Below are 27902 nucleotides of genomic sequence, written 5' to 3'. Positions count from 1 at the left end.
CAAATGTGTTTTGCCTTTTAAGTGCCTCCTCTAATATGTGAGTTAAGGTCTGTAATTTACTGGTGTTATATTAGAGGTTAATGTTTTTGCTGGAGAGACGGAGTAACGACACGGACACCAGAGCTGGATTTAAAATTGGGTCATTTTTATTAACATAAATTTGCATAATTTATTCAAATATTGCATTAATTAGCATAAACAACTATGACCCGGAAATGGACCTGCAGGGTCAAACAAATACTTCCGGGGCGGAAATGACGTTATGCCAGCAAACATTCCTGGGCAACTCATGGGCGTATCTCGATGCAAGGTCCAGGTGAGGGCCAGGCCGTCACCTGTGACCTTTTCTGCCATGCTGTGCATGAGGGGGGTCCCACCGGCTAACCCGAATCGGGGAATTAAAGGTGCAGGACCCAAAGACAGGTTCCCCCCAGCTGCTCAGGCAGAAACTCCCTCCATGAGCTTGCGGAGAACCTGTCAATCATCCCCAAAGATGCCCAAGGGAGAACGCGCGGTTGCTAAACCACCCAATTTTCCGCCCCTAACCTGCCTACCCAAATGACCAAAGGTAAGCCAATTAACCTAATTAATGCAAGCACCCCCTAACCGCACATCCGTCACCCCAGTGTGGAATGGGCGAAAAAACAGCCCAGCTAAGAGGCAGAACTGCAAAAAATTCCCATTCGGCCCCCTAAGGGCGACCCCGAAGCACACTGCAAAATAGTGGAGGGCGGGCGGGTGTCTGCTCAGGAGCTCAGTCCGGGCAAAAAGGAAGAGCCCCGGGCCTGCTCGCCCTTATATAGGGCAAGCAGGCCCCGCCCGGACCTAATCAGGGCCTGCCAATCAGGCCCTGATCTCCCGAGCGAAGTCTCGCATCGCGAGACTTCGCCCGGGATCCAAAATGGCGGCCGCCATGAGGGACCGTGTCTCCCGGTCCCTCCAGCAAAGCCTGCCTGCCGGGTAAGTCCGGCGCTGCCCTTGCTGGAGAGACGGAGTAACGACACGGACACCAGAGCTGGATTTAAAATTGGGTCATTTTTATTAACATAAATTTGCATAATTTATTCAAATATTGCATAAATTAGCATAAACAACTATGACCCGGAAATGGACCTGCAGGGTCAAACAAATACTTCCGGGGCGGAAATGACGTTATGCCAGCAAACATTCCTGGGCAACTCATGGGCGTATCTCGATGCAAGGTCCAGGTGAGGGCCAGGCCGTCACCTGTGACCTTTTCTGCCATGCTGTGCATGAGGGGGGTCCCACCGGCTAACCCGAATCGGGGAATTAAAGGTGCAGGACCCAAAGACAGGTTCCCCCCAGCTGCTCAGGCAGAAACTCCCTCCATGAGCTTGCGGAGAACCTGTCAATCATCCCCAAAGATGCCCAAGGGAGAACGCGCGGTTGCTAAACCACCCAATTTTCCGCCCCTAACCTGCCACAGGAGCGGGGGTCAGATCTCTATCTTGGCCCCCCGACTCCCCCCTCTAGCTGCGCCAGCTCACGCAGAGACCGCTGCAGGTCCTGTAAGAAGATGGCGTTCCCCTGCTCAGACAGGTGAACGCCATCCTCACGGTAGAGCCATGGCTGGTCTATTGATATAAGGGGATGAGGTATTACCACTCCACCCAATTCTCTAACCGTTTTACCCATAGCCCTATTCACCCGTCGCCTAGCCCGGTGAATGGCCCTAAGGGAAGAGGCGTCCCTCCACACAAGCCTAGGTAATATTTCTGACCACACCACTTGCGTGGTGGGCCAGACCTCACGAAGCCTTCACAGGTCTTCGCGTGCCTGGATGAGCAGCGCCAGGCCTCCCAGTATGCACAGGTCATTGCCCCCTAAGTGCAATACCAGCCACCTGGGTGCGGCCACAGGACGCTGCCCACCCAGACCCCTTTGGGCGCGACTCCAGGAGCCGCCCCCCATATTGCCGGGCGCAGCCACAGAATGCTGACCGCCCAGCAACGCCGGTAGGAGACCCTCCCACCGCATACCTCTCCGGCCCATCCAGGTAACGTTGACCCACCGCCCCAGGGACAGGTGGGTCCCGATGGCGCTCCTGGCTGCCGCGCGACCGGCCCAGAAAACCATGCTGTGGCCACACAGCAGCGCTGTCGGTTTCGTGTTAGCCTGGGGACCTGCAAGAGGACACAGACACAGAGAGGTTACCTAGCCTAAGCCCTGCCTGGGATCCTCAGCGGGCCTAACATAACCCAAATATGCCGCTGACCGCCAACGGCCGATCTCCCGAATCCGATGGGCCGGGAAACCAGAAAGTGCCGCGCTAGTGGCGGCGCCGATACGGAACGAATGCGTTCCATAACCGGCGGGATCCATGCCCACCTGGGCCATCGCCCTAGATACTAAAGCCCAAAATTGGAAACGGGTCAGAGGGGTACCGTCACAATGCCTAAACAGGTACCCCTGACCTGACCCCCTCATACCACAATAAAGCCGTAGGGCGGCCACCGGACACACCGACTGGTCGGTGGCCGCACTAAGTTGTAAGGTAACCCCTCTGCGTAGCTGATCCGTTTTAGACCTTCTCACTACAAGGGACACCCCCCCTTGTCTAAAGGCCAGATCAGCGAACTGGAAGGCCCGGAGCGAAGTGTCAGCCTGAGACGAAGCCATGGCCTCGCTGACCCGAAGGGCCCCAAAGAACATGACACAAGCCGCTGCCCTGAAAAGACGGGCCTCGTACAATGAGGAACACAGACTGCCAAAAACCACGTTGATTGATGACAGCTGCTCCACCGTCAGGGGCTGACGAGTGTCACCTGGGGCCCCCGCTTGCTCCCTAAGCCAGCCCTCCAGCATCTTCCGGATGCGAAAGTCACCCGAAAGATCTGCAAACCCCCCCGCCTTGGACAGAAAGGCGAGGCCGGCTAACCGGGACCGGATTGTCCTAACTGACAGGCCACGCTGCCTAAGTTGGACGCAAAACTCGGCCAAATGCTCTACAGGGACAGGCCAACTAAGCTGGTAACCCCTGCCCTGCCTAAACTCCCCAAACTCCTTACCTGCACGCTGGTATGCCCTGAGGGTGCCGGGCGCTACAGACAAGGAGATTGCCCGGGATGCCTCGCCTCTCCACCACTCTGGATCCCTCCCAGACTCCAGAGGTGGCTGGGGAACGCTTCTGGCAATTCTCGGGCCCACGGGGACAGGGTCCGAAATCTGGACAACTGACCACGGGACAAGGCATCAGCAACCCCGTTATCTAACCCGGGGACATGCTTAGCCAAAAACAATGCGTTTAGAGACAAGGACCTGTGCACAAAATGGCGGACAAGCCGCATGACCCTGTCGCTCTTTGAGGACAGGGCATTCACCACATGGACAACCGCTAGGTTGTCACACCAAAAGTGCACGGTCTTGTCCCTAAACTGCTCCCCCCAAAGCTCTAAGGCCACTATTAAGGGGAAGAGCTCCAAGAACGTCAGGTCCTTAACCAACGAAGAGGCACTCCATTCCGGAGGCCATGCCGACCAGCACCACTGGTCACCTAACACCACCCCGAAACCACAAGTCCCTGCGGCGTCAGAGCAGAGCTGCAACTCAGCTTCCAACAGAAGCTCGTGCCTCCAGAAAGACAACCCATTAAATCTATCCAAAAAGTCCCGCCACATGCCGAGGTCAGCCCTGACCCCAGCGCAAAGGCGGGTACGATGATGGGGCAAACGGAGCCCCTTCATCGCATCATACAACCTCCTGGAAAAAGCCCTTCCAGGAACAACTACCCGACAGGCAAAATTAAGAATGCCTGCCAATTCCTGAAGCTGCCGTAGGGTCACCTTCCGGCAGCCCAGGACCTCATCAAGCTTCCGCTTAATCTTAACCAACTTCTCCAGGGGCAATCTAGAAGATTGCTCCTCTGAGTCCAATTCAATACCCAGAAAGGTAATCCTGGTGGCGGGGCCTTCGGTCTTCTCAGAGGCTAAAGGCACCCCTAATTGAGCACAAAGGGCTTCGAAGTCCCGCATCAAAGCAAAACATTGCTCCGAATGCGCAGGCCCCGCCAACAGGAAATCATCAAGGTAGTGAACGACTGTACCCAGACCACTTCGCCTCCTGAGCGCCCACTCCAAGAAGGTGCTAAAACTCTCAAAAAGAGAGCACGAGACAGAGCACCCCATGGGCAAAGCTCTGTCCACGTAATAGCCCCCCTCGAAATGGAAGCCCAACAGCTCAAAGTCGTCTGGGTGTATGGGGAGGAGCCGGAATGCCGACTTAATGTCGCATTTACCCATAAGGGCTCCCACCCCACACTTCCTAACCATAGTCACGGCTGCATCAAAGGATGCATACCGGACTGAACACAACTCGTCAGGAATGAAGTCATTCACTGACTCCCCTTTTGGAAAAGACAAATGGTGAATCAACCTAAATTCACCACTTGCCTTTTTGGGGACCACACCTAAGGGAGACACCCGAAGATTCGGGAAGGGCGGCTCCGAGAAGGGCCCGAGGACCCTGCCTTCGGCAACCTCCTTCCCAATCTTCTCCCTAACAATGTCTTCATGACCAACAACCGACCTAAGGTTGTCAGACATGAAGGCCTTCCTAACACCCTGGTAAGGGATCCTAAATCCCTCTGAAAAACCTAGCAAGAGAGCGGCCGCTCTCGAGCGAGGGTGGTAGTCGCCCAACCAACCCTCAAGCACCACTAAATTAATTGGGCTGGGCCCCTTTTCCCCCAGCAGGTGGGGGAGGCTTTGGGAGACCCGAGCCTTTCTTTTCAATCCCCTTCTTGGGGCGGGGGCACACAGCTGCGGAATGGTTTCCCCCACAACTTCCGCAGGCGTGACGAAACCTGCAAATGGGGCGGAAACACGCCCCCTTTGCAGCGAACTCGTGACACACTAAAGAGGCCCCTTTTCCAACGGCACCCGCCACGGCCTTGGCCGGCGCGGGCGTCGCAGGCTCCTCTTCCATAAAGTGACCGCTATCGGTCCTATCACAGCCCTCCTTCCCTGACATATGCGTGGCCTGGAACCACAGGTCCGGTACCACCATATCCCAAGGCAAGTAGGGGTCATGGGCAATACGCATCCTGAACCCCTTGTCGTAATGCCTCCATATGGTGCCCCCATATTCAAAATGGGCCCTCGCTATAAGGTCGATGTACTTCAGCAAGGCAGCGGCCCTACCCGGCTGCCTCTGAATGACCACCGACGCAAAGGTCAGAAAGGCATACAGCCACGAGCTGAAGCATTTCGTGACCTTTGTCTTTTTAACCTTCTCCCCAGGGACCACCTCCTTGTCCTGTTTAGGGACCTCCCTGTTCAAAATGGAGAAAAGGTCAACGTACTCACCCCGCCAGATTGCCTCCTTAACTGACGGGTGAAGATGGTACCCTAAAGGTGTCGCGGGCAACCCACAAGGGATGGCCCCAGGCTTGATGCTGGCGAACGGGTCCCACACCGTGGTGGCCCCCGAGCCCAGCACCCCAAGCCCCGGTGGATACATGAATGGGACCGGTGGCATAATGGCCGGTGGAGGAGGGATCCAACCCCCCACCCCCACCCCAGGTGGGACAGGCACCCCCGGCGCCCCCACTGGCGGAGCCGGCGGGGACCAGACCTGACCACAGGTGCCTGCAGCAGACCCCATGAAGCTGTTGCCACCCCCCAAAGCTGGCGGGATGAACCCGGGACCCTGGATGGGCAGTAGCGGTGATGTGCCTACATGTGGTGCAACCTCACCTGCCCCGTAAGGGGTAGAAGCCATCCACGGTGGGCCCATCCTGGTTGGGCCCTGGAACGATGACCACTGCCCAGGCTGGGCCATCTGCCCAGCGTGGCCCGTCTGCCCGGCGCTGCCCGTCTGACCGGTGCCAGCCATCTGCACGTCGGGGGCCCCTTGCCCTGCTGGGGCCGACTCCTCTTCGGGGTCTGCGCCCCATGCTGCGGTGGCAGCCGAGGAAAGCCCCTCCGGGCCTGCCCCCGACCGCCACCTCTCCAACTCGTCGAGCCGCTCCAGTACCCTGGCCCAGGAGAGAGAAGGGGACACCTCGGGTTGAGGGTCCCTACCACCACCCCCACCGGGATCCCCCCCGGGGGCCCCTCTGCCGCCGCCCGAGCCCGGGCAGACGGCCTGGCAGCCCTCCTAGGCCGCACCACAGGTTGGGCCGGGAGGGCCTTAGCTGGCCGCTTTTTAGGGGCCATACCAACAAAATCTAATTTTACACAAAAAGAATAGGGCGGGACCAAGCCCTCCCCAACGGGCCCTGCACCACTTGCACAAGGCCTGCCCGAGAACAGCAGGCCTCAGTAGTGCAAACCCCCCCAGGAAGCTAATCCCCCCTTTTAATGGGCGACAAGGCCCAACACCAGGCCTTTATCCCAGGCCTCAAACCACCCAGCGACCCCCGCGGGCCCGCGAGGCCACCAGAAACCAGCACCTCCCTCCCTCTAAAGGAACAATGAGGCTCCAAACCAGAGCGGAGCCAGCCGATGCTGGCTCCGCAGAAGCTGTAAAAGGCTTTTCGCCACACCACAGGCCACAAAATGGCGCCTCGCACGAGGTCGCCAAACAAAATGGCCGCCGGAGCAGAACGACCGAACGTCTGCTCAGGAGCTCAGTCCGGGCGAAAAGGAAGAGCCCCGGGCCTGCTCGCCCTTATATAGGGCAAGCAGGCCCCGCCCGGACCTAATCAGGGCCTGCCAATCAGGCCCTGATCTCCCGAGCGAAGTCTCGCATCGCGAGACTTCGCCCGGGATCCAAAATGGCGGCCGCCATGAGGGACCGTGTCTCCCGGTCCCTCCAGCAAAGCCTGCCTGCCGGGTAAGTCCGGCGCTGCCCTTATTTGTTCTACTTTATGGATAGCATTGTTTTAAAAATGGCTTACCTTTCACCTTGGAAAAATCATAAAATTTCACAAGATTAAGTGCATGAAGAATGGAAATATTTTTGTCTTTTGCCTAAATTCATAGTTATCTAGAATACAATAAAAATTTGAAACAGCTCTTCTATTGCCTTTCTGTACACAAATAAGACGTGTAATCTGCACTGAAACATGCAAAGTGTAAATAGAACAGGTGTCTACAGTGTAGATCCAAAAGTACCTAAGTTTTTTTGCTCTGCAAAATGAATGACATTATATGATTTTAAGTGGAACTTGTATATTACATTTTATCCTGCTGGTAATTATTTATATCTTTGCTGACTTGATTAGAAGTTAAGATGTTCTTTAGAAGTTAAGTAAAATGCCAGGCATGGGGGAATTGAGATCCTCTTTCCCCCTAGGCCTTTACAATTCTATGCAGGGTATGTATGTATGTATGTTTGGTTTTTATATTAATTGATTTTTAATCATCAATACCAAATTACTATTGTACACTGTTTTATTGTTGCTGTTAGCCGCCCCGAGTCTCTGGAGAGGGGCGGCATACAAATCCAATAAATAAATAAATAAATAAATTATTAATTCAATCTGTTCTGGACCAACACCACTATTTGTTCGTGACTTTTGATCAAAATAATCTAAACTTTGTTAAGCCATGTAGGAATACTGGCTGGAGAAATGCTTAATATTTAGAGAAGTTATAGATTATGAAATATGTCTAAAACATAATACAGTGGTACCACTACCTACAAATGCCTCTATTTTCGAACTTTTCTAGATAAGAACTGGGTGTGCAAGATATTTTTGCCTCTTCTCAAGAAACATTTTCCACTTACAAACCCGAGCCTCTGAAACTGTAACTGGAAAAGGCAGGGAGAAGCCTTCATGGGGCCTCTCTAGGAATCTCCTGGGAGGAAACAGGGCCGAAAAGGGAAGGGAGAAGCCTCCAAGGGGCCTCTCTAGGAATCTCCTGGGAGGAAACAGGGCCTCCACCCTCCCTGTGGTTTCCCCAATTGCATGCATTTTTGGCTTTTACATTGATTCCTATGGGAAAAATTGCTTCTTCTTACAAACCTTTCTTCTTAAGAACCTGGTCATGGAATGAATTAAGTTTGTAAGTAGAGGTACCACTCTACGTGGAAATATTATATTAGTAAAATAATTTAAATTTAAACTTACTAAATTAAATTAAACTTATCCTTCTGAAGTGAGTAAAATTAGGACCCGGATTGTGGGGGCAATATGCTGGCTCTGTTAAAAAGTGCTATTGCTAACATGTTGTAAGCTACCCTGAGTCTAAGGTCAAGGGCAGCGTAAAAATTGAATAAATAAATAAATAAATAATTTGTAAATGGCATGCACTATTTCTGAAATGTATGTAAAATTAGCCATTAGGCTCCACAAAAATTTACTTAATTAATTGATTGATTAATTAAATTTTTGTGGAGCCTAATGGCTAATTTTACATACATTTCAGAAATAGTGCATGCCATTTATAAATAACTTAAAATGCATGTGACATATTTAAATGAATTTAAAATTTTAAGGAACAGTTGTCTTTCTTTGTCTGTCAAGTCTATTCACATCTAACAGGGTTTCTTTTTGATAGTAGATGTAGCCTCTGATTTCTTAATCATTTAAATTAGATAGATAAAAACCAGGCCTCCTTATTTAGCTTTTGCAGAAGAGCCGGAGTAACGACATGGACACAAGAGCTGGATTTAAAACTGAGTCATTTTTATTAAAATAAATTAGCATAATTTATTTAAATAAATCAGCATAATTAACATAACTAACTATGACCCAAACAATGGAAATGCAGGGTCAAACAAATGCTTCCGGGGCGGAAAATGACGAAATATAAACTTCCTGGGCAACTTATGGGCATAGCTCTATGCTAGTCCAGGTGAGGGACCCCTCCCTCACCTGAGACCCTGCCATGCACTTGCATGTGGGAGGTCCCGCCGGCTAACCCCTAACAGGGGAATTAAATGTGCGGGACCCAAAGACAGGTTCCCCCCAAACTGCTCAGGTTGTCAACACCACAAGCTTGGATAGAACCTGTCAATCATCCCCAAAGATGCCCAATGGAGAACATGCAGTTGCTAAACCACCCCCAGTTTTCCGCCCCTAACCTGCCACGGAGCGGGGGTCAGATCTCTATCTAGGCCCCCCGACTCCCCCCTCTAACTGCACCAGCTCGCGCAGTGACCGCTGCAGGTCCTGTAAGAAAATGGCGTTCCCCTGTTCTGACAGGTGAACGCCGTCGGCCCGGTAAAGCCACTGCCGATCTACAGTGATGAGGGGATGGGCCACTACAACCCCACCTAATTCCCTCACTATTTTACCCAGGGCCTTATTTACTCTCCGCCTAACCCGGTGAATGGCCCTAAGGGAAAGGGCGTCCCTCCAAGTGATCCTCGGGAGGATCTCTGACCATACCACTTGCGTGTTGGGCCACACAGTGCGAAGCCACTGCAGGTCTTCGCGAGCCTGGCAGATCAAGGGCAGACCTCCAAGCAGGCATAGGTCATTGCCACCTAAGTGCAATACCAGCCATCTGGGTGCAGCAATGGGATGCCGCCCTCCCAGACCCACATGGGCGCAGCAATGGGATGCCGCCCTCCCAGGACCCCTGGGCGCAGCATTAGGATGCCGCCCTCCCAGCAACTGCGGCAGAAGGCTCTCCCACCGCATACCTCTCCTTCCCATCCACACGACATTGACCCAATAGCCCAAGGACAGCTGGGTCCCCAACGGCACTTCTTGCTCCTGAACGGCCGGCCCCAAAAATCATGCTGTGGCCGCACAGCAACGCCGTCGGTTTCGTAATGGCATGGCTACCTGGAAGAGGACACAGAGAGGTTACCTAGGCTAAGACCCTGACCTGGATCCTCAGCAGACCTAACATAACCCAAATACGCTGCTGATCGCCAGCGGCCGATCTCCCAAATCCTCTGGGCCGGGAAACCTGAAAGTGGCGGCGCCGATACGGAACGAATGCGTTCCATAACCAGCGGGATCAATGCCTACTTTAGCCATGGCTCTGGACACTAAAACCCAGAATTGATAACGGGTCAGAGGGGTACCATCTTGGTGTTTAAAAAGGTACCCTTGCCCTGACCCCCTCAAGCTACAAAAATGCTGCAGAGCAGCCACCAGGCACACAGACTGGTCGGTGGCCGCGCTAAGCTCTATCCTAACCCCTCTGTGCAACAGATCTGTCTTGGAATGTCTCACCAAAAGGGAGACACCCCCCCTGCCTAAAGGCTAGATCAGAGAACTGGAAGGCACGAAGCGACGTGTCAGCCTGCGAGGAGGCCATGGCCTCACTGACCCGTAGGGCCCCAAAAAACATGACACAAGTCGCTGCCCTAAAAAGACGGGCCTCATACAGAGAGGCACACAGACTGTCCAAAGCTTGGTTAGTAAGCGACAGCTGCTGCACCGTCAGAGCCTGGCGACTATCTGAAGGGGTCCCCTGACGCTCCCTAACCCAGACTTCCAGCATCTTCCGAATGCGGAAGTCACCAGAGAAGTCCAAAAACCCACCCGCCTTGGACAGAAAGGCGAGACCGGCTAACTTGGACCTAATTGTCCTAACCGAAAGGCCACACTGCCTAAGCTGGACACAAAATTCTGCCAGGTGTTCTACTGGGGCAGGCCAACTATGGGGGTAACCCCTATCCTGCCTGAAATCCCCAAACTCCTTACCTGCATGCTGATAAGCCCTCAGGGTGCCTGGTGCCACTGAGAGGGCCATAGCCCTGCAGGCCTCTTCTCTCCACTGCTCGGGAGCCCGCCCAGGCTCCAAAGGTGGTCGGGAAAAGCCTCTGGCGACGCGCGGGCCCACGGGGCCAGGGTCCGAAACCTGGACAATTGACCACGGGACAAGGCGTCAGCAATCCCGTTATCTAACCCGGGGACATGTCTAGCCAAAAACAATGCGGTTAGGGACAGAGACCTGTGCACAAAATGGCAGACAAGCCGCATGACCCTGTCGCTCTTGGAGGACAGGGCGTTCACAACATGGACAACCGCTAGGTTGTCATACCAAAAGTGCACAGTCTTGTCCCTAAACTGCTCTCCCAAAAGCTCTAAGGCCACTACCAAGGGAAAGAGCTCTAAAAAGGTCAAATCCTTAACCAGGGGAGAGGCCCTCCATTCTGGAGGCCAAGCAGACCAGCACCACTGGTCACCTAACACAACCCCGAAGCCACAAGTCCCCGCAGCATCTGAACACAACTGCAACTCAGCTTCCAAAAGCTCGTGCATCCAAAACGACAACCCATTAAACCGTTCTAAGAACTCCCACCATACGCACATAATGGGGCATAACCTGCGCATAAGCGGGTACGATGATGGGGCAAATGGAGCCCCTTCATCACACTGTAAAACCTCCTAAAAAAGCCCGGCCAGGCACAACAACCCAGCAGGCAAAATTAAGAATCCCTGCTAATTCCTGGAGCTGCCAAAGAGTGACCTTCCTGCAGCCCAGGACCATATAGAGCTTACCCCGAATCTTAACCAACTTGTCCAGGGGCAATCTGGAAGATTGCTCCTCAGAGTCCAATTCAATACCCAGAAAGGTAATCTTGGTGGCAGGGCCCTCGGTCTTCTCGGTGGCCAAAGGCACCCCCAAATGAGCACAAAGGGCTTCGAAGTCCTGCATTAGAGCCAAACATTGCTTCGAATGCGCAGGCCCTGCCATCAAGAAATCATCAAGGTAGTGAACGACCGAACCCCGACCGCTGCGCCTCCTGAGCGCCCACTCCAGGAAGGTGCTGAAGCTCTCAAACAGAGAGCATGAAACAGAGCAACCCATAGGTAAAGCTCTGTCCACATAAAAACCACCTTCAAAGTGGAAGCCCAAGAGCTCGAAGTCGTCGGGGTGTATGGGGAGGAGTCAGAATGCCGACTTAACGTCGCATTTACCCATAAGGGCTCCAACCCCACACTTCCTAACCATGGCCACGGCCGCATCAAAGGATGCGTACCGGACTGAACAAAGTTCGTCAGGAATGAAGTCATTCACTGACTCCCCTTTCGGAAAAGACAAATGGTGAATCAACCTAAATTCACCACTCGCCTTTTTGGGGACCACACCTAATGGGGACACCCTAAGATTCAGGAAGGGCAGCTCCGGGAAAGGCCCAAGGACCCTGCCCTCGGCCACCTCCTTCCGGATCTTTTCCTTAACGATGTCTTCATGTCCCACAACCGATCTAAGGTTGTTGGACATGAAGGCTTTCCTAACCCCCATATAAGGGATCCTAAATCCCTCAGAAAAACCTAGCAGGAGAGCATCTGCTCTCGAGCGTGGGTGGTAGTCCTTCAACCAACCCTTTAAAGCCCGAAGATTAATTGGGCTGGGCCCCTTTACCCCCAGCAGGTGGGGGCTGCTTCGCTGGACCACCTCCCTTTTTGTCCACCCCTTTTTTCGGGCGGGGACACACTGAAGTGGCATGGGGACCCCCGCAGTTCCCGCACGCATGCTTGTACTTGCAAAAGGGACGAAAACAAGCCCCTCTTGCAGCAAACTCATGACATGCAGGGGAGGCACCCTTCCCTGCACCCCCCGTGGCAGCCTTAGCCGGGGTAGAAGCCGTGGGCTCCTCCTCCATGTAGTGCCCACTGTCCGTCCTGTCGCAACCCTCCTTACCAGACATGTAGGTTGCCTGAAACCAGAGGTCAGGCACCACCATGTCCCAGGGCAGCGTGGGGTCAAACGCCACCCGCATCCTAAACCCCTTATCATAATGCCTCCATATGGTGCCCTTATACTCAAAATGGGCCCTCGCTATGAGATCGAAATATTTGAGCATGGCAGCAGCTCTAGCCGGCTGCCTTTGAATTACCACCGAGGCATAGGTCAAGTAAGCGTACAGCCAAGAGCTGAAACACTTACTGACCTTAGTTTTCTTGGGCTTCTCCCCGGGCACTACATCCTTGTCCTGCTTAGGGACCTCCCGATTTAAAAAGGAAAAAAGGTCCACATAATCCCCTTTCCAAATCGCCTCTTTGACCGACGGGTGCAAGTGAAACCCCAGGGGAGTGGCCGGCAAACCGCACGGGATCGCCCCTGCCCTAAGACTCGCAAAAGGGTCCCATACTGTGGAAGTCCCCATCCCCAGGAACCCAGACGGGTAAGGTAATAAAGGAGGCGGAGGCATGATGGCCAGGGCCGGCGGAACCCAGGCCCCCGTCCCCGGCGCCCTGGGCCCTAAAGGAAAAGCCACCCCGGGGGGGCGGTGCCACCGAGGCGGGAACCGGTGGGGACCACACCTGATTACAGGTGCCCGCCAGAGACCCAAAAAGATTGGCCCCACTCGCAAAACCTGGCGAGACAAAGGCCTGACCGGGCGGAGGGGGGAGTGAAGGGGATGGCATGTGTGGTGTGACCTCACCTGCCCCGAAAGGGGGAGAAGACATCCAAGGCAGCCCCGGGATCCCGAGGCTCGGCGTTGACGTCATCTGCCCGGGCTGGGCCCTCTGCCCCGACTGGGCTGCAGCCTCCTCCAGATCTCTCCCCAGAGCCGCCGACGCGGAGGCATCCCCCGTCCCGGATCTGGACCTCCAGCGCTCGAGGTCTTCAAGGCGCTCGAGGACCCTGGCCCAAGAGAGAGAAGGCAAATCCTGCTGAGGAACGGGTGGCACCAACCCCATTCCCACTAGTGGGACCCCCCCAGGGGCCCCTTCCATGGTAGCCCTGACCCGGGCCAAGGGCCTCAATGCCCTCCTAGGCCTAGCCGCCGGCTGGGCCGGCGTGGCCAAGGCCTTCTGCCTCTTAGGGCCCATGAGACCACTTATCTACTACTTGTTATTATTATTATGTATTTTATTTTTATTCTATGTTATCTTATTTTATTATTATCTTTATTATTTATTTATTTAATTAGTTAAATGTATCTTTCTTAAACCAAAAGAAGCTGGAGCCGTAAGGCCCCAAGCCTCAAAGAGGGCAGCAGGTGGCCCCTGCCCTGAAAGGCAGAGAAGCAGCAACGCTGCAATCCAGGGGCCAATCGCCCTCCCAAGTAGGGGCTCACACAGCCCTTGAACGCCTACCCACTCCCGGGAAGGCAGGCTGCAACACCACCACCACCACCACCAGTGACCGGCGAGCACCAGCCCCGCCGATCGATCCCTCCCGCTCCCAAGAGGGACCCTGGAACGATCCCCCTGATCCCAAGGGGAAGCTCCCCAAGCCGCCACTGCCGCCTTCTCGCCCGACACCAACACCGCGCTCCACGAGCCTCCGATGAGGCACACAAAATGGCGGCCGCGCCACGAGGCAGCCTCCAAAATGGCAAAGAAGAGCAGACACCCGGCCGAGTGTCTGCTCAGATGCAGCGTCCGGGCGAAAAGGCTGAGCCCGGGCCTGCACGCCCTTTTATAGGGCTGGCAGGGCCCGCCCGGACACGTCACCGATCAGGCCACTGTGGCCTGATCATCGGCCGAAGTCTCGCAATCTCGCGAGACTTCGGCCGAATCCAACATGGCGGCTGCGCCATGTGTCCGGTCGCCCCGTTGCCTTGCCGCAAACAGCGCCAGCGGGTAAGTCCGCCGGCGCTATTTCTGAATTGAACTGGATTTGCCTGCTTAAAAGGTGTGATCGCACAGGCAGTCCTCCAGCAGTTAAAATGGGAAGTGATTAAAATAAACAAACCTAAGTTTTGAGCACGCTATGTTGATGATACATTTACCATCATTAAGCAATGGGACAAAACCAGGTTTATGGGAATTCTTAATTCCATATACCCAGACATCCAATTTACAATGGAGAAGGAGGCCAATAGCAAATTGACATTCCTGGATGTACTAATCAGCCAGAATCCAAATGGGAACATCGACACAGGTGTACCAAAAAAACTACCAGCACGGATCATATATTCCACAATGAGAGCAATCACCCTAATGCACACAAAGTTAGCTACATACGGACATCGTTTGGCAGGATAGACACCCATTGCAGCACATGGGTGGACAAACAACAAGAGTGTGCATACCTCTACCAAATTTGCATGTGCAATGGCTACTCGAAGGTTTTGATCCAACGATGTATTACAGCCAGGGCCCAGCAGCCCTCTGAAGGCGCAAGTGGAACATCAACATGGAGGGTGCTCCTATACATACAAGGGGTATCCGAAACAGCTGCACATATACTTGCACCGCATGGGGTTAAAGTAGCGCACAAACCTGAACCAAACGCTGAGGGGAAGATGTGCCCAAAAGAAACTCTACCAAAGTAGGAAACCTCTCAGTAATTTACCGTATAAACTGTAGAAATTGTGCAAGCCACTATGTAGGAGAAACGGCTAAACGATTAAAAACCAGGGTGCACAAGCATAAATTAGTGGTCCAATGCCAAGAACAGTGCTCCCAGATCTGGACCCATATGGAGGAGCAGGGCCATGAATTTAATTTCCAGGAGAACAAGGTTCTGACCCATGACGAAACAAAGGGAGTCCGTCTCCTGAAAGAAGCCTGGTTCTCAAATAAAAATTCCCTCAATAGACACATTGATATACCACTGGCATATCAGGCATTAAGATACCAGCAAAGGCCTAGAGGGGGGGGTCATTAGGGTTAGATGGAGATCTGAAGCCCCACCCACCCACCCAATAGGCATAAGGAACAGCCTAATGAAGGTAGGGCAAACTCCAATTACATGCAGGAGAGCAAGCTGGAAGCGCACAGAGACAGAGGAGGTGAAGAACAATGCAGACCCAATACACAATCATGGGCAAAAAAGATGCTACAGGAGACAATGTGGGTACCTAAGGAAGGGAGGAATAACAACAATGGGGGAGAAAGTGGTGATTAGTACACCCCAAGTATTGCCTCATAACCCTACTCTACCCCCTGGGGAGAGAAAGAGGCAATATGCAAAAGATAAAGAAGGAACAGCAACTCCACCTGTTTTTATGACTAAGCTAGCAACGGCTAAGCTAATTACAGGAGGAAGGGAAGTGGGTGGGCCTATGATGTGGGCAGTGAGCAAAGTGAGCAGCATCATATAAACTCAACTGTCTTCAATGGGGATTTTAATACTCTAACGATGTTAGTAGGGGACTAACGAAAGCTTAGTTAATTATAGTAGTTTTTAATAAATTTAATAAATAAATAAGCATTCCAGAGATCACAATGGCTCTTCATTTATAAATACACCTAGAAGTCGCATTTTTAGGACAATTCTTAAAATTCATATATTTTTTTCACCACTCGACATAGTTTTTAACCCCTGCAATTTCTGTTACTAGTACAGATATTGAGAGATTCTCAAGTTATAACAAAAGAGAAGCAATTCCAGTGTGGAATTTATTCCAAACTAAATAATAAAGGATTCACATTTCATGGAATCAAACCTTGGAATGGGTTACTTAACTCCTTGCTCATTTCACAATCCCACTGCAGACGTCTCAGGTTAACTAGACACTGTGTGAGTACATCCAGTGAAAGAGAGTCTGGGTAATTGGTTGCACCATCAAACTGTGCTTAGCGTAATGTTCTTTTACACTCTGCCTTCCTGTCATTTATCCTTATTTGAATACAAGTATGCTATTTATTAATGTATTTTATTGGTTTACTGTTAATGCAACCAGGGTATTGATTTCTAAAATGTCAAGCAGGTAGAAGAACTGCGTGTAATAACCCTATGTTCTATCCAAAGTAATTCCAATTGAATTCAAGAGTGTCCTCTTAGGAAACCTAACCCTTGGACATCTTCTAATATTCTAATGATTTTTTTTTGGGGGGGGGGGGGGGACATTATTCATTTGTGTCATTTTTCAAATGTTCTCTCTCCTTTCTGCCAATTTGTGCAGAAACTAATTCCTTTTCTCAAAAGAAGGGAGGATTTCTGTAGGTTTTAAAACTCACATTATTATTTTTACATATTGCTATTTTGCTATGCGAAATATTGTAGCAAGGCTACAAACATATTCACTACTGGGACCATTTCTAGTTTTTATGTCTCTCTAAAAATAAAGCATTGGATCTGGTTCTTTCCTAAGCACTAGGGACAATTGAGCGAGAGTCCTTTTTGGTTGTTTTGTTCTGTTTGTATTTTTTATTTATATAGTCAATGTTTAATCTTGTATAGTTTAAAGAAGGGTCTTTTTGGTTTATTGTTTGTTTTCTATGCAATTGAGTTGGGGAACTTTTTAAATCTTATCTGTCACACATTTATAAGCTATCCAGCTCATAATGACTCTGGGAAATATGTAAAATTAAAGACAATTTCCAATAAAATAAAAATCTAAAGAAAGGAAAAAAAATGAGAACTAAAACACTAATACATTGATATTTTTTTCCTGAGGGGACATACTAGCTAACCCAGAAATTGAACAGCTACTAGATCAAATGGAAATTTTGCATCAGATTCTTAGACATAGTAGATAGTAATATGTATGCTAAAAGTCAAAGTGATCCACTCAGGAAAGATCGTGTTACAGGATCGCTTCTACAATTGTTTATTATTGTGCTACCAACAATAGAAAGAGATTTGTCTTCAAATACTAAAATGTCTTGTGTTGTCCCTGTTGCTTCTCCCCTCCAAGCTCTCAGTGTTCTGTTAAAAGTCTGACATGATGAAAGGAAAGCTAGTGGACATGAAAACATTTATAATTATAATGGACAGTGAATTTTTTCAGATGAAATTTATTAGACTCTGCTCAGCAGAAACATCAGACACATTTAGACTATAGCAAAAAGTGCTTTTAGGTAGATGATCAGAATATCTCTGGAAGATTTTTCAGATGTAATCTTTTTATAAAAACGATCATCTTGAGGGCCCCTTGGTGCTCTCAGAGTTTCTTGCAGATGTTTCATTGTCCAAACTAAGTAACATCATCAGGACTAACATTGATGCTGTTACCTAGTGTGGGTAATGAATTATCTGCAAGAAAACAATCAAATTCCAAGAGCACCAAGAACCCCTGATTTATAAATATTCTCCTTTATTGAGCTATAAATATTCTCCTTTATTGAGTAATCATCTTGTCTGATAACAACCTATTGCATGCTGCTGCTCTCAGAATTATTTTGTAGGTTATAAGATATGTAGCATTAATAAAACAATGGAGTGCCCTTAAACCATTTTTGTTTACCAAACCCAATATTCAATTACATTCTTTCCTTAATTTTTCTTTTTCTTTTTTCTTCTTCACCAGCAGTGAAGAATGGTCATGTTTATTTTAATCACTACAATGTATCAATATCTTTTTTCCTTTACTGTATGGTCATTACTATAGGTAGTCCTCGACTTACAACATTTCACTTAGTAACCATTCAAAAAGTTATGACGGCACTGAAAAAAGTGACTTATGACCATTGTAGCATCCTCATGGTCATGTGATTTATATTCAAATGTTTGACAACTGATCACATTTATGACAGTTGCAGTATTGTGGGATCATGTGATCACCTTTTGCAATCTTATGACAAGCAAAGTCAATGGGAAACCCCTTAACATCCATGTTACTAATTTAATAACTGTAATGATTCAGTTAACAAATGTGACAAGAAAAATCGTAAAACTCATTTAACAAATTTCTCACATATTCTATTTATTATTAGATTTGTATTTGGATATGGTAATAGCAACAAAAATGTTGGGCTCAACTGTGGTTGTAAGTTGAGGACTACCTGAGTACTTGATGTTTCCCCCTTCTATAATTTTATATTACTGTCAAAACTGAAATTTCACTTCCCCCTAGGCTTATAGAATTTATACATGGTATGCTTGTATGTATAAGTGGTTCTTTAAATTGGGGTTTTTTACATAAAATAAAATTAAACTAATAAATAAATAAATAAATGCTGAGACAGCACCACAGATGGCACAAAGTGTAATATCAACAATTATTACTATGCATTAGTGCAATATACATAATAGTCAAGTTCACCTATTCTGTATCCATGGCAGAAGCAACACAATATATTTTCCAATTAGAGATGTGCATAAATGTTATGAAGAATATTTCATGAAAAACAAAAACATGTTCATACACAAACACCACAGCAAACAATGCCAGTTATATAAATGTGTTTTTGCAGTTCCTATTCTTTTGCTCAGGATTTTCACAGGAGAACATCCTGATAAATGTATTGCCTGTGCAAATAGTGAATGAGATACACACACACACACGCACACACAGAGAGAGGGGTGGTGGTAAATTTATTTTATTTATTTATTTATTATTTGGATTTGTATGCCGCCCCTCTCCGAAAACTCGGGGCGGCTCACAACAAGTGAAAAGACAATCCAATACATTAATCCAATTAATTAAAATATTATAAATTTAAGAAAAACCCCTATACTAACATACACACACACACAAGCATACCATATATAAATTCAACGTGCCCAGGGGAAGATGTTTAGTTTCCCCATGCCTGACGGCAAAGGTGGGTTTTGAGGAGTTTACGGAAGGCAGGAAGAGTAGGGGCAGTCCTGATCTCCGGGGGGAGTTGGTTCCAGAGAGCCGGTGCCGCCACAGAGAAGGCTCTCCCCCTGGGGCCCGCCAACCGGCATTGTTTAGTTGACGGGACCCGGAGGAGGCCCACTCTGTGGGACCTAATCGGTCGCTGGGATTCGTGCGGCAGAAGGCGGTCTCGGAGATATTCTGGTCCAGTGCCATGAAGGGCTTTAAAGGTCATAACCAACACTTTGAATTGTGACCGGAAACTGATCGGCAGCCAATGCAGGCTGCGGAGTGATGGTGAAACATGGGCATACCTGGGTAAGCCCATGACTGCTCTCGCAGCTGCATTCTGCACGATCTGAAGTTTCCGAACACTTTTCAAAGGTAGCCCCATGTAGAGAGCATTACAGTAGTCGAACCTCGAGGTGATGAGGGCATGAGTGACTGTGAGCAATGAGTCCCGGTCCAGGTAGGGCCGCAACTGGTGCACCAGGCGAACCTGGGCAAACGCCCCCCTCGCCACAGCTGAGAGATGTTGTTCTAATGTGAGCTGTGGATCGAGGAGGACGCCCAAGTTGCGGACCCTCTCTGAGGGGGTCAATAATTCCCCCCCCAGGGTAATGGACGGACAGATGGAGTTGTCCTTGGGAGGCAGAACCCACAGCCACTCCGTCTTATCCGGGTTGAGCTTGAGTCTGTTGACACCCATCCAGGCCCCAACAGCCTCCAGGCACTGGCACATCACTTCCACCGCTTCGCTGACTGGGCATGGGGTGGAGATGTAAAGCTGGGTATCATCCGCATATTGATGATACCTCACCCCATGTCCTTGGATGATCTCGCCCAGCGGTTTCATGTAGATGTTAAATAGCAGGGGGGAGAGGACCGACCCCTGAGGCACCCCACAAGGGAGAGACCTAGGAGCCGACCTCTGTCCCCCCACTAACACCGACTGCGACCGGCCAGAGAGGTAGGAGGAGAACCACTGGAGAACAGTGCCTCCCACTCCCAACCCCTCCAGCCGGTGCAGAAGGATACCATGGTCGATGGTATCGAAAGCCGCTGAGAGGTCAAGGAGCACCAGGACAGAGGACAAACCCCTGTCCCGGGCCCGCCAGAGATCATCCATCAACGCGACCAAAGCAGTTTCCGTGCTGTAACCGGGCCTGAAACCCGACTGCCGGGGACCTAGATAATCGGCTTCTTCCAAGGACCGCTGGAGCTGGAGTGCCACCACCTTCTCAACAACCTTCCCCATAAAGGGAAGGTTGGAGACTGGACGGTAGTTATTAAGCACAGCTGGGTCCAGGGAGGGCTTCTTGAGGAGGGGGCGCACAAGCGCTTCTTTATAGAGTGATGGAAAAACTCCCCTCCCCAAGGAAGCGTTGGTAATCTCCTGGGCCCAGCTCCGTGTCACCTCCCTGCTGGCCGAAACCAACCAGGAGGGACACGGATCCAGTGAACAGGTGGCGGAACTCACAGCTCCAATGGCCTTGTCCACTTCATCAGGTGTCACCAGATCAAACTCTTCCCAGACAGGTGGACAAGTACGTGCCCCAGTCACCTCGACTGACTCGTTGTCAGTCGACTCTGTTTTACAATTGGAGTCGAGGTCGGCCCGAATCCGAGCGACTTTATCAGCGAAAAACATGTTAAAATCCTCGGCACTACTCTGCAAGGGCTCCCCAACTCCCCCCTGATTAAGAAGGGAGCGGGTCACCCTAAACAGAGCGGCCGGGCGGGATTCCGCTGATGCAATCAAAGCGGCATGGTACGCGCATCTTGCCGCCTGTATTAACACTTGTTATTAGAAATGAAAGTTTGTGCCTTATTTTAAAGTAGTTATTCTGCTCAAGCAACTTAAATAGATGTTGAAAAATAGGATGGTATATAGAGGTTCATACAGGCTCTTCATGATGGGGCAGCATAAGCTTGAAAATCTAGATCAATTATTGAGTCCATATGCTTGGAGGGGGTGGTATATTTATACTCCCAAGACATTCCTGTGAGAATTAAGTAATTAAAGTTGGGAAAGCTTCTTTATGCTCAGAAGATAGTGTCACATAGGACAAAACATTGATATCATTGCACCCTAAAAAGAATTGCAATGCAGGAATGAGAGATATTGAAAATGACTCAAGGTAATTGAGCAGGGGGATGGACCTGATGACCCTGGAGGTCCCTTCCAACTCTATGATTCTATGATTCTAATTGCCTACAGAGTTCTTGGATTATCCATTGCAAATCAATTTCTTTTTCCTGAATTCTTTTTTTTTCATAGTTTCAGGATCTATTCCAAAACCTGGGGAAAGCAACAGGAGTCTCTTAGACTTGGAAGAACTTTTCACTCTTACTATTTTTGCATTCTAGAATTTCTCCTCTAAGATGCAAAGGAGGATTTTGCACAGACTAGCCAGAGCAGAAAAATAATTAGCGTATTCTTTTCCAAATGTATCTTCTCACTTTGCTTTGAGAACTAGAGATTAAGCAAAGGGTCTTGGAGAACTAAAGCAGAGTAGATGTTACACAGAGTATCTGCCTGCATATTGCTATTGAGCAGCTTAGCAAAAAGCCAAGCAACTGTATATTTCAAGGGGAAGCCCTGAACCACTTGGCACTGCAGTAATGCAGTGGAGCTGACCTGGGCCCTGAAGTCTCTCCCTTCAAGCCTAATGTCATATTTAGCACTAAACCTTGCACGTTGAGCTTTCTCATACTTAACATACTGAATTGCACGAGAATTTCAAAAATAAACCCCCCCAGCCTGTCTCATGCACTTCAGTTAGTTTGCCACTTTTAAGGCATATTTGAGAGAGGAGATATGGGGGGAGATGAACATGTTTTGTGCCTAGAATTGTCTTTTCAGAGTCAACTGATGATCAAGATAATATCTGCATGTAATTAGTTTTAAGTATGACTTGATATAACTTGGAAAGGGTAAAGAGAGCATGACCAAACTCTTAGGCCCCATTTTCTCCTCCACCCAACAAATGACACATGCTCCTCTCTGGATGTAGATGTGTGGGATCTCTGGATAGACACTGCAGAGTCTGTTTTTCATGCCACATTTCACTACCCTGCTGAGCTGGCCATAACAGCTTCACAATGGGTTGTCACCAGCACCCCCTTCTGAAAATGGCAGCATATAAGCATGGCATGCTGTACTCATTGGCTATACATTTACATTTATGGAAGTTATTTTAGAATAATAAGATTCTGTCTTCCAGACATCATTGCAGAAAATATCAATGCTTGTTAAGCCTTTAGAATGTTATCCATAACAAATTCATCATTCCCCCCCCCCCACCCAAACTGGAGCTACCCCACACATCAAGATCTGAAAGACTATCTCCTGCTGAAAACCATTAAAGAGAGGGGGGTCTTTTTTAATGTAAAATTTGTAGCTCTTATACCCTCTCTATTTTTTTAAATTTTATGTTTGCTTGTCCTTTTCTCTGTGCTACTAACCTGACCATATTGTTTTCTGTTTGGGGTTGCTTTGCATGCCATTCTTTCTTCTTAGCTGAGAGGCAAGTGGTTGCTTCTCTTCTTTTCTATGATTCAGGTGCCTCACTCTTTCCTTTCCAGGTTCTTCCAGTTCTTTTAACATGTCAAACTCTGGAGATTTGTTCATGAGCGTGCAGTCACTCAATGGGGATTCTTACCAAGGGGCCCAGGTTGGAGCCAACGTGCAGTCACAGGTAGGGATCCATCGGATGTACTGCCAGTGAATGCATCAGGGTCAGAAGGAAGGGTTTGGATCCTATTGGCTTCCCCCATTACTGTCCTAAGGGAGGAATTAAACTCAACAACTATTAAATCTGTCAAAATGAAACAAAAGAAAAAAACAGCAGGGGAAAAATGAGGAATTTGCCTACATTTTGTGAATGCATTTGGCTCTGGCTTCATAGGAGGAAAATCAATATTTTGAATGAAAAAAGTGCCAATTTGCTTTGTGGTTTTTCTGGAAGAAGAGACCATATATTTATATACTGAGTTTATTATTCAGTCTTCCATATTTTTTATCTTCTAACTAGCTTAATAATAAGGAAACGGTACGTTGCTGAAGGGCCTTAGTCCTATTTCAATATCATACCAAATCCTGCCATCCTTTCTTATAAATCAGTCTGATGAGCAAAAGGGTTAAAAAATTTAGTCAGAAACAAATAATTTACTATTGAGGCAGTAGTTAGAACAGAACAGGTATTGCCATTATAGCCTCATGAGTATTCACTTTTTTTTCTGGAATCTCATTCTACCTGTGCCTCATCTCATTTGAAATTCCCTATCATATCTCACTGGGGTTCTTAACATTATTGCCAACTATCCAAAAATGTCCATCTTTTGACAGTGCTGTTAAAATCAGTGCAGATTGTACTATTAGACTGAATGTGCAAAGTGCCTACAGCAATAACAAATAAGAGGAATGGAGAACCTGAGATGCAGGGGGATTCATATAACATTGAAACTCACATTGGTTCACTTACACCTTTAGTTGCAGGTGGCATTAAGAAGTCTTGAGTTATGTGATTGATGAATAAATACAGTACTGTAATAGACTTTACAGATTGGGAAAAAGTTTCTTCCCTCCACATAATTGGTAAGGCTGCCAAAGAAATTTCAATAACTTCCTGCTCCCTTTGTACATTTTCTTCCTCTTAAAATACAGCATAACAGACTTCGTAGTCTATACACAGTAGATGGGGATACGGATGGAAGGAGGTTCACTTTTTACTCTTTAAAGAGATCATAGCAAAATCTGTGAACCAATATTCATATTATAATAACCTCCAAATAAATCTTTCTTCTCTAATATACATGTTCCTAATTCTTTCTTTGTTGTTGGTCTGTTTAGGTGGATACCCTTCGCCATGTTATCAGCCAGACAGGAGGATACAGTGACGGGCTCACAGCAAGTCAGATGTATAGTCCGCAGGGCATCAGTGTAAGAAAAATAGGCTTCCTTTTCTCTGTTTCTTCTTCTACTCCTTCTTTTTCTTTTTGTTCTCTTGCTTCCAATTATTTCAAAGCCATAGGGCTCAAAATGCCACTTAGTAGGACTTATCTTAGCTTTATGGTCACCTAGTTTATTGCTTTTGTATCAATCCTGCCAATGGCAGAATTCTAGCTGCAAAAAAGTGGCAAGTGGGCAGGCCTTGTACAGGCAGCTGGCGTCTACAGCTGTCAAATAGAATCAGCATTCACATGGCACCTGCGGCCACTTGTGTTCTACTGAGAGGGGCTGCTAAACAGGTGACACCTAGTACAATGGCAGTAGGGTATATACAAAGCAGGACATTTCCAACAAGATGGCCGAAGGCTGAGGCCTAATTCAGCTGAAATGCCATCAAAAATAGGATATCTCTCTCTCCCTCTCCAATCACTGTCAGAAAACAAAACAGATGACTACCCGATTAATAAGCAGGCTGATAATCATAACAATCATTATTGTTATAATGAAAAAACAAAAGAAAAAGAAAACTGGAGTGGAATGGAGACATCTTCTACTTGTTCTGAGTTGTGCTGTCTGCTTGTGACTAGCATGAAAATTCATAGCGACAAGCTGTGTCTTACGGAGTGAAATTGATCAGACAGTCACAAGGAGAACCGAATGTAGATTTGGGACAGCAATCCAAGTTCATTTCTCAGATCAATCATCCACCATCTCAATAGTGATGACAGAAAACTGGGACAAGAAGGTAGCCTGGAAAAGGAGGCTGCCACACACAATGTTAGGACTTCTTTCTACCAATTTTAAAGGTCAAAGAGAGAACTCTACTCAAGGGGTGACCTGAAACTAGTAGAAAGATAAAATGTGCTTTGTTTCTTTGTTTTCATGCATGCCTTGGTCAATTTAATGCCAGCTTTGGGAAGAGGGGGGAGGCAATAGGTTTACAGGTTTCCTAACTATCTTCTCCGGAAAATTCAGGAATTCTATTGCCCTTAATACTCAAAGATTTGCTGAGCCCCTTGAGTCTTTTGTCAATGGGACTATATGGCATACCATCAGGGGTGGGCATTCTCTATGAGCTTTTATCAATTTCAAACAAAGGCATCAGAGGTAAGATATTATATGAGGCAGTCCACAACTCCTTGCCAAGACTATATATATTTCATTGTGTTCTTCATTTGTTTTCACCTCTACAGAATTGTAAGAAGAAAAATCCAGGTACTATATTTTTCTGAGTATAAGATACACCTCCCCCCACTCCCCAAAAAAAAAGAGGCTGAAAATTTGGATGAATCTTATACTCCAATGTAAACTTTTTCAAAGTTTAGTTAGTTTAATTTATTAGATTTGTATGCCGCCCCTCTCCGAAGACTCGGGGCGGCTCACAACATAATAGTAATACAATATTTTACAAATCTAATAGTAAAAGTTAAATCAGTTTAAAAACATTAATACATATTAAAATCCCTAACTATACAATCATACACATTCAATCTAATCCATCATACAGTGAAGCTTTTTTTTCCAGCCCTAAAAGGTACTAAAGATCATTCCTACTCTCTCTGAAGAGGGAAAGAGGCTTGTTTTCATTGCTACTCCCTCTGAAGAAGATTGTTTTCAGCCCTAACCAGGGAGTAAAATAATGTGCTGAAGCTGACCAGACTAAGGACGCTAGCCAGATCAATATCTGGTAGGTAGATTCCCCCACCCCTATTTTCCTCTCCCAAAACTAAGGTGCATCTTATACTCTGAAAAATATGGTATTTAAATATTCAGGTTTAGAAGTCCCACCTGTACAGGTTTCCAAAGAACTGTTCAGTCATGAGAATGTTTGGCTTTGCTTTGGTGGGGATGGTATTGTTGAAAGTAACATTATAACCCAGTTGACTCAGAGGTATTGTACAGACTGAAGATTCATGTGGAAGTTTTACACGAACAGGACTACCAACACAGCAGACTTATTCACATATAAAATGGGAGGAGGGCAATTTAATGAGGCCCTCTTCTCATTTGTTTCTTTGCCAAGCATTTTCATTCAAGATTGGGTTATTTTTTCAGAGAAGATTAACCTGAAGTGAGGAAGGTACTCCCTTAAACTAGGGGCTTTTGTAATGTTAAAATTAGATTTTTCCCTCTCACTTTATGTGAATGAGGCAGACATGTAAACATGCCTGGCATGGCCTTCAACCTGTCAAATCAGCCTGTACCTCTGTCCCTGCAGGCATTTTTCTCCTAGCCTTATTCTGATACCAGAAGTTAGATGGATAGAGTAAAAGTACTTCAGGAGGCCTAGTGGGAAGAGGTAAGGTGGGGAGGAAGAGACTTCAATTTCATTAATTAAAAAATGAGAAGACAGCATGCTGCGGAACAGACACCCTGCCCTCAGCATTATCTTTATTTTCAGAAATGCTATGGGACGCACGTAGGCCCAGTAGGCATTTTTAGAATACAAAAAATGATTGCAATTCTATACTTTGCAGAAGAGACGGAGTAACAACACGGACACAAGAGCTGGATTTAAAACTGTGTCATTTTTATTAAAATAAATTTGCATAATTTATTTAATTAAATTAGCATAATTAACATAACTAACTATGACCCAAACAATGGACCTGCAGGGTCAAACAATTGCTTCTGGGGCGGAAAATGACGTCATATAAACTTCCTGGGCAACTTATGGGCGTAGCTCCATGCTAGTCCAGATGAGGGACCCCTCCCTCACCTGAGACCCTGCCATGCACTTGCATGTGGGAGGTCCCGCCGGCTAACCCCTACCAGGGGACTTAAATGTGCGGGACCCAAAGACAGGTTCCCCCCAACTGCTCAGGTCGCCAATACCACAAGCTTGGATAGAACCTGTCAATCATCCCCAAAGATGCCCAATAGAGAACACGCAGTTGCTAAACCACCACCCAATTTTCCGCCCCTAACCTGCCTACCCAAATGACCAAAGGTAAGCCAATTAGACTAACAGGTGCAAGCGCCCCCTAACCGATTATCCTTCTCCACAGTGTGGAATAGGCGAAAAAACGGTTCGGCTAACAGGCCAGACCGCAAAAAATTCCTATTCGGCCCCCTAGGGCGACCTATAATAGCACAGTGAAAATAGGGAGGGCGGGCGGTTGTCTGCTCTTGACGCTGTCCGGGTGAAAAGGCTGAGCCCGGGCCTGCACGCCCTTTTATAGGGCTGGCAGGCTCCGCCTGGACACGTCACGATCAGGCCATTCTGGCCCAATCCTCGGCCGAAGTCTCGCGAAATCTCGCAAGACTTCGGCCGAACCAACATGGCAGCTATGCCATGTGTCCTGATGTCTGCCCGGCCCTCCTGCAAAAGGCGCCGGCGGGTAAGTCCGCCGGCACTATTGCAGAAGAGACGGAGTAACGACACGGACACAAGAGCTGGATTTAAAACTGTGTCATTTTATTAAAATAAATTTGCATAATTTATTTAATTAAATTAGCATAATTAACATAACTAACTATGACCCAAACAATGGACCTGCAGGGTCAAACAATTGCTTCTGGGGCGGAAAATGACGTCATATAAACTTCCTGGGCAACTTATGGGCGTAGCTCCATGCTAGTCCAGGTGAGGGGCCCCTCCCTCACCTGACACCCTGCCATGCAAGACCCAAAGACAGGTTCCCCCCAACTGCTCAGGTCGCCAATA

At 48.3% G+C, this 27902-nt stretch overlaps 1 protein-coding gene across 6 annotated transcripts in view; it reads left to right on the top strand.

The window, feature by feature from the left end:
* PBX1 (PBX homeobox 1) overlaps positions 1 to 27902 on the top strand; it is a 434341-nt gene that overhangs the window by 349180 nt on the left and 57259 nt on the right. For 4 of the 6 annotated variants that reach the window (XR_011558631.1, XM_070746821.1, XM_070746819.1 and 1 more), the window contains exons 7-8: positions 22870 to 22982; positions 24137 to 24226. Coding sequence is in view for 4 of the 6 variants with exons in the window: in XM_070746821.1 (XP_070602922.1) it covers positions 22870 to 22982; positions 24137 to 24226 (203 nt within the window). In the remaining 2 variants the exon portion in view is untranslated. The remainder of the gene's footprint in view (positions 1 to 22869; positions 22983 to 24136; positions 24227 to 27902) is intronic. The other 2 variants (XR_011558632.1, XM_070746822.1) reach the window with 1 other exon arrangement.

Source organism: Erythrolamprus reginae, chromosome 3 (genome assembly GCF_031021105.1).
Source record: "Erythrolamprus reginae isolate rEryReg1 chromosome 3, rEryReg1.hap1, whole genome shotgun sequence".
Lineage (NCBI taxonomy): Eukaryota > Metazoa > Chordata > Lepidosauria > Squamata > Dipsadidae > Erythrolamprus > Erythrolamprus reginae.
The sequence above is the reverse complement of the archived record's forward strand: the minus strand, read 5'-3'. Positions and strand labels throughout refer to the sequence as shown.